The sequence below is a fragment of the Bufo gargarizans genome, chromosome 11 (genome assembly GCF_014858855.1).
Source record: "Bufo gargarizans isolate SCDJY-AF-19 chromosome 11, ASM1485885v1, whole genome shotgun sequence".
Taxonomy (NCBI): Eukaryota; Metazoa; Chordata; class Amphibia; order Anura; family Bufonidae; genus Bufo; species Bufo gargarizans.
This window is the reverse complement of record NC_058090.1, coordinates 8934546-8946260: the sequence shown is the minus strand read 5'-3', so window position 1 is coordinate 8946260 and position 11715 is coordinate 8934546. Positions and strand designations below refer to the sequence as shown.

Genomic DNA, 11715 nt, shown 5'->3' with positions numbered 1-11715 from the left:
GGCGGGGATTAGCGCTTGGTGGTGGACGGACCCTGGGAAATCTGGGGTCCTCCAGCCACAGCGCTCCCCGCTCCGTTCTCGATATAGGTATGGGTCCCAGCGGCAGAGGCGGACTGGGAACTTAAAGTGGCCCTGGAAAAAATACTAAAAGTGGCCCCGTTTTGTAGTTGGGTCCAATACTATATTGTGGCCCATTATACCACCCCAACAGAGCCAAATACTTAGTCCATCACAAAATACTGCCAGTAGCACAAAATACATCCACAAACCTCCATTGGCTGGCTATGAGGAGGGCATCGGCCCACCGGGAAATTTCCCTGTAAGGTCTATGGCCAATCCACCCCTGCCCAGCAGTAGGACCCGCACCTATCAGACAATGGGGGCATATTCTAGCGATATGCCCCCATTGTCTAAGATGGGAAAACCCCTTTAAATGGTGGTGTGTATTTCAATGACCTGGTTATGCACATTTAGTTGTAGGTTTTGCATACAAACCGGATTCCCAAAAAGTTGTGACACTATACAAATCGTGAATAAAAACTGAATGCAATGATGTGGAGGTGCCAACTTCTAATATTTTATTCAGAATAGAACATAAATCACAGAACAAAAGTTTAAATTGAGAAAATGTACCATTTTAAGGGAAAAATATGTTGAATCAGAATCTCATGGTGTTAACAAATCCCCAAAAAGTTGGGACAAGGCCATTTTCACCACTGTGCGGCATCTCCCCTTCTTCTTACAACACTCAACAGACGTCTGGGGACCGAGGAGACCAGTTTCTCCAGTTTAGAAATAGGAATGCTCTCCCATTCTTGTCTAATACAGGCCTCTAACTGTTCAATCGTCTTGGGCCTTCTTTGCTGCACCTTCCTCTTTATGATGCGCCAAATGTTCTCTATAGGTGAAGGATCTGGACTGCAGACCGGCCATTTCAGTCCCCGGATCCTTCTCCTACGCAGCCATGATGTTGTGATTGATGCAGAATGTGGTCTGGCATTATCTTGTTGAAAAATGCAGGGTCTTCCCTGAAAGAGATGACGTCTGGATGGGGGCATATGTTGTTCTAGAACCTGAATATATTTTTCTGCATTGATGGTGCCTTTCCAGACATGCAAGCTGCCCATGCCACACGCACCCATGCCACCCCATACCATCAGAGATGCAGGCTTCTGAACTGAGCGTTGATAACAACTTGGGTTGTCCTTGTCCTCTTTGGTCCGGATGACATGGCGTCCCAGATTTCGAAAAAAAGAACTTTGAATCGTGACTCGTCTGACCACAGAACAGTCTTCCATTTTGCCACACTCCATTTTAAATGATCCCTGGCCCAGTGAAAACGCCTGAGCTTGTGGATCTTGCTTAGAAATGGCTTCTGATTTGCACTGTAGAGTTTCAGCTGGCAACGGCGGATGGCACGGTGGATTGTGTTCACTGACAATGGTTTCTGGAAGTATTCCTGAGCCCATTCTGGGATTTCCTGTACAGTAGCATTCCTGTTTGTGGTGCAGTGTCGTTTAAGGGCCCGGAGATCACGGGCATCCAGTATGGTTTTACGGCCTTGACCCTTACGCACAGAGATTGTTCCAGATTCTCAGAATCTTCGGATGATGTTATGCACAGTTGATGATGATAGATGCAAAGTCTTTGCAATGTTTCGCTGGGTAACACCTTTCTGATATTGCTCCACTATCTTTCTGGGCAACATTGTGGGAATTGGTGATCCTCTACCCATCTTGGCTTCTGAGAGACACTGCCGCTCTGAGAAGCTCTTTTTATACCCAATCATGTTGCCAATTGACCTAATTAGTGTTAATTGGTCTTCCAGCTCTTCGTTATGCTCAAATTTACTTTTTCCGGCCTCTTATTGCTACTTGTCCCAACTTTTTGGGGATTTGTTGACACCGTGAAAATTTGAATCAATGTATTTTTCCTTTAAAATGATACATTTACTCGGATTAAACGTTTGATCTGTCATCTACGTTCTATTACAGATAACATACTGACATTTGCCATCTCCACATCATTGCATTCAGTTTTTATCCACAATTTGTTTAGTGTCCCAACTTTTTGGGATTCCGGTTTGTAATTCTCACGTGGCCCTGATGGGTCGTTTCTATAGGTTTGATTGTAGCAGATCTGTAAAAGGTGTAATGATGCATGTACCGTCCATCCTACACCTGGCAGTCGGCCCTGGGTTACGGGAAGCCGCTGCAGGGGGCGTTTCGCTGACATAAATGTGTGTACATCAGTTAATAAATACCGGAGAGGAGCTGGGATGAGCTACTCTTTGGATTGTCAAATATTGACCTGGCCACAGGATGGTGGACATTAGTCTCAGATTCTGGGCATTTGGTGACTGACGATCCAGACAACAGGTGAGATTTTACATTTTCATAGTAGTAAGTTTTCTCTTTTGCAGATCATTCACATGATTTATGCCAGACGTTTTGTAATAATGATTTGCTCTTTATAAAACCAAAACTGTTAACTAATGATTGACTATGAATTTGTATAAACCTTTTTCTACTGCAACATGATCCGACCCATGGACATTACATGATACATGATAGACGCTACAACTCCCAGCATAATCCGACTGGACATGACAGTAATACAATTCTTTTATACTCTCTATATGGAACACTAAAACTACCAGCATATTAAGACTGGACATGGCCATAATACAATTCTATTGTTGTATATATACATCAAAAACTACAACTCCTAACATGACCTAACTACTGGACTGGTTCAAGCAGGTCTCTGTAGGTGAATCGTCTTTATTTACATAACAAACATATGTGCATAGAACAACGCGTTTCGGGGCTCAAAATGTCCCCTTCATCAGGTTAATAAGTAATAAGGGATTACTTATTAACCTGAAGAAGGGGACATTTTGAGCCCCGAAACGCGTTGTTCTATGCACATATGTTTGTTATGTAAATAAAGAAGATTCAGCTACAGAGATCGGCTTGAACCAGTGATTTTGCGCCTGACCAGAATTTCCTTTACTACGAGCACCCTTTGGGGGATTGGGCATCCGATCCCAAAGATACTTCTTCTGTGGCTGCATTCCTGGATCCTAAAGGTATATATATATATATCTACAAGTCTACAATAAAGTTGTGTCTATTATTAGCACAACCCTAAAAGGTGAGCACCTTTATCTTTCAATCAATTTATTTTGTATTGAAGGTACTACCCTATTGCGCCCCCCCCATCTTCTTTTTTGTTTCTTTATTCCCCTTGTGACCGAGAGGAATTTAGATTCGCCCGTGGTTGCTAAGATAACTACTGGACATGACCATAATACAGTTCTATCATACTGTATACATAGAACACTACAACACCCAACGTGACCTGATCACTTGACACAACCATAATACAGTTCTGTTATACTCTATACCAGTGATGCCCAACCTACGGCCCACGGGACAAATCCAGCCCGTGAAGCGGTGTCATGCAGCCAATGCGACTCCCTGGAGAAAGTCTAATACACCTTAGACTCCCTTCCCCCCAATTATCAGTGCAGTGAGCGCTGTGAACGACACAGGCAGCTCAGCGATGCTGCCTGTGCCTGAAACAACCAATAGCAAAGCTTCTTACAGCAAGGAGCTTTGTTATTGGTTGGTTTAGGTGCGCGCCGGAGCGATACAGGTCCTGAAGCTGGCGGGAGCTGGAAGGAGGAGAGACCGGCTCCCGGGGTGGCTGTTGTAAGGAATGCAGGGGGCGCACTGCCCGAGGAACTTGGGAAACATGACAGGGCCACTGAAGAGGTAAGGAGCCCGGTGACCCTGCTCCCACCTCCTCCTATCACCTCACCTGTGACCCTGCTCCTCCTGTCACCGGTATATGAGGGGTAGATGTGACAGGACCCTGTATATGAGGGGAGGTGTGACAGGACCCTGTATATGAGGGGGAGATGTGACAGGACCCTGTATATGAGGGGGAGACGTGACAGGACCCTGTATATGAGGGGGAGGTGTGACAGGACCCTGTATATGAGGGGGAGGTGTGACAGGATCCTGTATATGAGGGGGGGTGACCCTGCTCCACCTTCCTCCTGTCACCCCACAGGGAAGAAGCTGAACAGACTCCACCGACTATGATGGGATCCGTTCAGTTTCCGTTCGGGATCAGTCTTTTTATCGGACACAAAAGTGCTGCATATGAGGCTTTTTTGTCTGGTCCGTCGACAGAATCTGCAGAGGGTCCAAACGCAGCCTCTAACACAGATTTCAACAAGTGTAGCCTACGTATTATGTATTTTAGTAATGCTCACACGTGCCCCCTCACAGTGTTTGCATTTCTTTCTGGCAAAGCTATCTGGTTCTGACCCGCAAAATTTATACTATGTCTAGTGCGGCCCTCAGACGAAAAATGGTTAGGCACCACTGCTCTATACATAGAACAGTACAACTCCCAAAATGACCTGACCACTTGACATGACTATAATACCACTGCATTATACTCTATATGTAGACCACTACAACACCCTACATGACCTGACTACTAGACATGAGCATAATACAATTGTATTATACTCTATCTATTGAACACTACAATCCCCAACATGACTACTAGACATGAACAAAAAAACAAATCTACTATACTCTATACATAGAACACTACAACCCTCAACGTGACCTGATCATTGGACATGACCATTAATATAGTTCTATTATTCTCTATACATAGAGCACTACAACACTACATAACCATAATATTATACTTGATAAATAGAACACTACAACCCCCAACATGACCTAACCACTGGACATGAACATAATACAGTTCTATTATCTTCTATACATAGAACACTATATCTCCCATCATGACCTGACCACTGAACATGACCATAATTCAAGTTTATTATGCTTCATACATAGAACACTACAACTCCCTACATTACAATAATATGTCTATTATACTTTACAAATAGAACACTACAACCCCAACATGACACAATCACTGGACATGATCATAAGTCAAGTTTATATAGTCTATAGATAGAACACTACACCTCCCCACATCTCTTACCACTGAACATAATGAAAATAAGCTACATTTCTTCTATTTCATCTCAGATCAAAGCAATGTCCGTCATGAGATGGACTCTTGTCTTCGTTATCCTTGTTGGGCTTTGTCTGGCCAATCATGACAAGTCAAAGAAGGACAAACACAACCAAGACATTTCTCAAGGACGTGAGAAACATCTTCTCAGCCCATCCAATGACACCAGCGAGCTCTCTGCCCTCGATCTCTCAGAGATGAACAGCAACTTTGGATTCAACCTGTTCAAAAAAATGGCTGACAACCACGATGACAACATCTTCTTCTCCCCGCTCAGCATCTCCTTTAACCTTGCATCGTTAATGCTTGGGTGCCGAGGAAATACTTATGACGAGCTCTTGACTGGTCTAAACTGGGAGGCCTTGAAGAAGAGGAAACAAGCTAACCTACTGCCAAATCTGCTGAAAGAACTCCGAGATGGAGTGCAAAAAAGCGAAGGCTATGACCTGGAGCTGGAAAGTCTCTCATTTGTCCACCAGTTATTCCACCTCCATGATGAATTTATTAATGAGACGAGGATGTACTTCGACATGGAGTACATTAGTCTTGACTTCCATGACCGGGAGATGAAAAACATCATAAAAGAATTTATTATCAAAAAGACAAAGGGTAAAGTGACAGGGATCCAAGATGAGATCGACCCCCAGACCAAGATGATGCTCCTTGACTTCATCCTATTTAAAGGTAATGATGACAGGGTTCCACCATCTTAAGGGAGACCTGGCAGCTCCACATTAAGGTCTGTGCAACAATTTTGATACTTTTTTATTCTTATATGAGTAATTATAGGTGAAAACAATAGCCAACTGTGGGTTGAGCTTCATCTACATGTGCCTTGGAGAACATTTGGCCTAAGGAACCAACCATCATTCACACAAAGATAAAAAAAATAAGAGATCTGATTGATTCCTATGAGTTTCTATGAGCCACCAAAGCAGTGACAGGAAGTGTTGCCTTAAGGCTATAGCTAAAAAAGTTTTATCCCAGCCTTAATACGGACGATATTTTGTTTCTCGACTTTTTGTTATAAGCTGGGTAGCAATCAATATGGCCGTCCTTGCTCCTGTCCTGACTTTTCCAAGACTACTTTAAATCAGATTAGAAGATTAGGGATTAGAAAAACATGTCCGTTATCTCCTACAAACAGTGGCACCTCTGTCCATGGCTTGCATCTGGTATCTCAGCTCCCTTGAAATAAATGACCCTGCGCTACAGGTGTGGCAGCCATGTTTTGCTATTCCGGGACAACCCCTTGTTTAGCTCTGTTCTAGACAGTGGCTTTCCATGATGCCATTATATTTATTTCTGCAGGTAAATGGCAAATTCCCTTTAAACGAGAGCAGACAAACCTCAAGTCCTTCTTTGTCAACAAATATAATTCAGTAAAAGTCCCGATGATGTACAAGACTGAAAAAGTCGCCTCAATGTTCGACAAGTCGCTGTCCTGCACGGTGTTAAACCTCCCATACAAAGGAGGCGCTCACATGTTGATCGTCATGCCAGAGAAGGGAGGAGACCTTGACTCGTTAGAACCCAAATTATCAATGAAGCTTGTTATGTCCTGGCTGGAGAGAATGAAGACCAGGTATGGACTACTCCACCAACTAGAACTATTAGACTGGGATCTGAGCACAATATACAGTATCTTCTCAAGGGCTCAGGAAGCAGATATCTAGGATGCTGTATGATTAAATGGGGGTGTCCCTGTAAATTACATGCTTAATAGGTGGAGCTATAACCTTTGGGACTACCACCATTACTAAGAAGGAGTGGTCCTCCTAAGCCATTGATCCAAGCTGGTTTTTGGTATCTTCCAGTAGCTCCATTCAATTCAAAGGAGAGTGGCTAACGCATGGCCAACTTTCCAGCCAGTTACAATGACTTGGGGCCTCTCCCTGTTGGTTACAATAGGGTCCCAAAGGTCAAAGATCCATCTATCATAGTCATCATATGATCTAGTGGACATATCAATAAATAAAATAAGTCACTTTAGAAGATAGCTAAAAGTGGAAAACAGAAAGTGGAAAACCGAGGGTTATGTGAGGTTACAGGGCACCATATCTGATCAGGTTAGGTAATGTCTTATCTATTAATCATTCTCCACTAGAAAAACAGATATTTTCTTCCCAAAATTCCAACTTGATCAGAAGTACAAGCTGAAATCTTACCTGGAGAAGTTGGGCATTAAGGACGTGTTTTCTGGAGTGGCAAATTTTACCGGCATGACCGAGGACAGGAACTTAAAACTTTCTGAGGTAAGTATCATACAAGGGGCTCATGTTCTTAGGTATATGGCCTATACTCTCTTTTTTTTCTGCCATCACTATGTCTTCCCTCTTTGGTTGAGTATACAACAATCTATGAAGGCCAAGCGTACCGAGCTTGACTAATTACTCCCAAAATATAATGGCAATATGTACTGATCCCCTAGGGGACAAAGGGGTAAAAACTTTATATTTTATAATATTATCTATTAAATGTTAAGTGCCACGAAAGGTAAACCCTCAAAAACAAGCAAACATGAGACAGCCCGAGTGAGCCTGGACAAACAGACACTGAAAGATAAGAGTAGCATAAGCATGTAAATGGAAAGTAGTCACCCATCAGAGGCTATAGAAATGGGTGGTGGAATCACTTTCGATGAAGCGGGCTTCCATGCGGTAGACTGTGATACCAATCAGAAGGGATGCCAACGTATTGACCTCGGCGTAGATGAGAGTGTGGAGCACAGAATCGTGGTGCTTTATATTTTATAATATTATCTATTAAATGTTAAGTTTTACCCCTTTGTCCCCTAGGGGATCAGTACATATTGCCTCTTCGGTTGAGGCCTCATATTGATCGATCAGCTGCTTGAGACCTGAGTGTGGAAGCATGTGTATCTCCAAGACCCTGGTGATGCACAAAAAAGGTGCCAAGGAGAAACTTCCACCATTGCACCATTGTCTTCTTTGCTGAGGCCTCAAGTCCATCCTCAATAAGTGTCTGATGGGCACAAATAAGGTGAGGTTCGGGACAGGAAAAAAAATGTCCTTTTCCATAGTTTGGCAATGATATATGGTCTAGGAGGACAGGTGTCCATAAAGGACACCACAGTGATCCAGGAGGTTAGGCATCCATAAAGGACACCTAATGAACTCTCAAGTCCAGGTCATCACAATGGGTTCTCCTTACTTACCTAGCAGGAACCCATTAACACAGATAGCCTTCAGGCTTCCCTTTTCTACAAGACTATGGATAGTCAGTGTTTTCCCATAGTCTTCTTCCAGACATGATGAAACTAGCCTGGACCTGCACTGAGATTGATTTCTTGGACTTGCTTCTTCTACTTCTAGGTCACCCAAAGAGCAGTGATCAATATAGATGAGATAGGGACAGAAGCTACAGCCGTCACCGGAAGCGAAATTGTTGCCTTCTCATTGCCGCACACAATTCACGTGAAGCATCCCTTCGTGTTCATGATCTTCAATGAAAACTACAAATCTCTGCTGTTCATCGGAAGAATTATCGATCCCACCCAATCCTAATTATTTTTTGATCCCAACCAGTTGAAAGGAATTACTCTTCCCACAGCAAAACTTCCATCTATATAGAACACTTTCTCTCTTTCTTAAAGGGTGTGCATAATTTTTCTACCAAATTCTTTTTAAAGGGTGCCACCCCACAACTTGACGAAGCCATGCGGACCACTTGTTGCAAAATTGTCCGCCAATTGGTTTCATTGGGTGGAAGTGGCTTGGCTGGGTGTGCCCAGCCGTATTGTGGGGATGTGCCCTAATTGCTCCAACAGATCTAAAATACAAAATTTATGTAACCAGGCTAACATATAAGGCTAGGACTAAACCAGGGAGCAGAGTCTAAAGCAGTGATGGCTAACCTTTGCACTCTAGCTGTGGTGCAACTACGACTCCCAGCATGCTCCATTTATTTCTATGGAGTTCTGAGAGCAACCCAGAAAGGGGGGCATCTTAGGAGTTGTAGTTTTACCACAGCTGGAGTGCCAAGGTTAGCCATCACTGGTCTAAAGTATTATGCACTCCTTACCCTTAACCCCCACAAGGGCATACAGTTTTCCACAGAAAATCCCCAGGTCATTACCCCAGGAGTAGTCTCTGTTAGCAATGGCAGCCAAGTAGGTCACGGCAGTCAGCAGACAAGAAGACATGGTCAAGTATACAAACTTGATCGATGCCCAATGGAACAGGAACAAAGTCTCCTTTACTTACTTCAGAAACCAAAAGGACCTTGCTCAGGCAGGGCCCAGAAAGGGGTGATCCCACTAATAACACTTATCCCACATTTACAGTACAGCTCTCGCAGCCCATAGGAGTGAATGGAGCACCCGTCATGCATTTGCACCTTCTCATGGGGTACACATTGACACTTGCAGACCCCCGTTCTCATGATCTTTAGGTCAGGCGTATCACCTATTCTGTAGACAACTCCTATTAGTGGGATGAGGCATTTGTGCACTAGTTAACATGAATGGCTCTTTAAGGGAGCAAGAGCCAGTGTGTGCAGGCGACCTAGAACGGTGTGATACAGCAGCAGGGTGGCGGCTGGGAGCAGGAACCTGACACCACCACAGGTGAAGCAGCTCTTTCTGCATACGGCTCCTCTGTATATATATACATATCTCCATGGTTACAGACTACAAACCCTGGGTGTAGTCTGATCCTGCAGTCACAAGCTACTTCACTCCTAACACGAGTGCAGGATCAGGTACATAGGGTTCGTTTTTAGTCTGTAACCATGGAGACACATAGGTCTGCCCCTGAGCTGTATACATGATTATTGTCAAATTTCTATAAAAAACCTGGGATGCAAAATTATACACACCCTTTAAAGAAAATATTCTGGATTCAAGACAGGCCTCTATAAAACATTGGGGCACTTTATAGACTTACTGAAGGTAACATACACTGCCATATTAGAGAAATTATATATTGTATTGCTTTTTTATCAGGATACAGAAAATTCTAATGATATAAATACATTATATTGCCACGCTGTTTTTTATTTGATAGCTGTTTTCTCCCAGGCTATGGAATGAATGGAGAAGGAGTTCATAGGGTGCATGTGGCCTGTCATGTGGAAGGTCCAACCTTTCCATGGAAGCGCCTTCCCCTTATGTATTTTTCCACATATTGTTTTTTTTTAAGCTTTATAAGATGCACCTCTTTTCCTCCAAAAGAAACGGGAAATGGTAGTGAGTCATATAAAGCAAACAGAGCAACCGACAGCAACATGGCTGGCACATCGCAGGCCGAGCTGTGCTGCATAGCTATAGTGACCTGTGATGTACACACATGCAATGTACCGGTACATGGGTTGTAGACTTACCCTGCCCTCTGTCCCCCGCGCGCCATGCTGGCGGAGCATGTCAGTGGCCATAAGCGTACAACCGGCGATTCCAGGAAGCAGTTGGGAAAAATAGGCTTCTGGTTCTAGGAGACGTGGGCTTGTGGCCAGTGGGAAAGTGCAGGCTTTCCTCCAGCTGCCCCGTCTGGACGTCCTTCAGGTACATTATGTGTGTCCTCCACAGATCCCCTATTAAAGTGTGTCAGCAGCAGATCCCCCATAACAGTGTATCATCCACAGACCCTCCCCATAACACTGCATCATCCACAGATCCCCCATAACAGTGTGTCATCCTCAGATCCACCATAACAGTGTCATCCACAGATCTCCCCATAACAGTGTATCATCCACAGATCCTCCATAACAGTGTCATCCACAGATCCTCCATAACAGTGTCATCCACAGATCCCCCATAACAGTGTCATCCACAGATCTCCCCATAACAGTGTATCATCCACAGACCCTCCCCATAACACTGCATCATCCACAGATCCCCCATAACAGTGTGTCATCCTCAGATCCACCATAACAGTGTCATCCACAGATCTCCCCATAACAGTGTGTCATCCACAGATCCTCCATACCAGTGTATCATCCACAGATCTCCCCATAACAGTGTGTCAACTGCAGATCTCCCCATAACAGTGTCATCCACAGATCTCCCCATAACAGTGTGTCAACTGCAGATCCCCCATAACAGTGTCATCCAAAGATCTCCCCATAATGAGTAATCCGCAGATCCCCCATAACAGTGTGTCATCCAACGATCCCTCCCATAAGTGTGTCATCCGCATATCCCCTCTAACAATGTGTCATCTGCAGATCCCCATAACAGTGTCATCCACAGATCTCCCCATAACAATCCGCAGATCCTGCCAAAACAGTGTGTCATCCACCGATCCCTCCCATAACAGTGAGTCATCCGCAGATCCCCCCATAAGTGTGTCATCCGCATAGCCCTCCTAACAGGGTGTCATCTGCAGATCCCCATAACAGTGTGTCATCTGCAGATCCCCCATAACAGTGTGTCATCTGCAGATCCCCCATAACAGTGTGTCATCTGCAGATCCCCCATAACAGTGTGTCATCTGCAGATCCCACCATAAGAATCTGTAATCTGCAGATCCCCCCATAACATTATGTCATCCACAGATACCCCCTATAACAGTGTGTCATCCGCAGATTCCCCCATAACAGAGCGTCATCAGCAGATCCCCCTATAAGTGTTGTAACCCGCAGTTCCCCCCATAACAGTGTGTCATCTGCAGATCCCCCTGT

At 44.3% G+C, this 11715-nt stretch overlaps 1 protein-coding gene across 1 annotated transcript; it reads left to right on the top strand.

The window, feature by feature from the left end:
* The first annotated feature begins 2275 nt into the window (after window positions 1–2275).
* Window positions 2276–10083, top strand: SERPINA10 (serpin family A member 10). Its single transcript, XM_044271883.1, has 5 exons — window positions 2276–2378; window positions 5091–5760; window positions 6388–6661; window positions 7184–7331; window positions 8412–10083. The coding sequence occupies exons 2-5, from the start codon at window positions 5100–5102 to the stop codon at window positions 8601–8603; spliced, it is 1275 nt and encodes a 424-aa protein (XP_044127818.1). The 5' UTR covers window positions 2276–2378; window positions 5091–5099; the 3' UTR covers window positions 8604–10083.
* The last annotated feature ends 1632 nt before the right edge of the window (window positions 10084–11715 follow it).

Bases quoted from the DNA above. Each gene is read 5' to 3' on its own strand.
- SERPINA10 (XM_044271883.1), top strand. From the start codon at position 5,100: ATGTCCGTCATGAGATGGACTCTTGTCTTCGTTATCCTTGTTGGGCTT. The intron at 5,761-6,387 runs GTAATGATGACA...TTATTTCTGCAG, and splicing joins TGACTTCATCCTATTTAAAG to GTAAATGGCAAATTCCCTTT. The intron at 6,662-7,183 runs GTATGGACTACT...ATTCTCCACTAG, and splicing joins CTGGAGAGAATGAAGACCAG to AAAAACAGATATTTTCTTCC.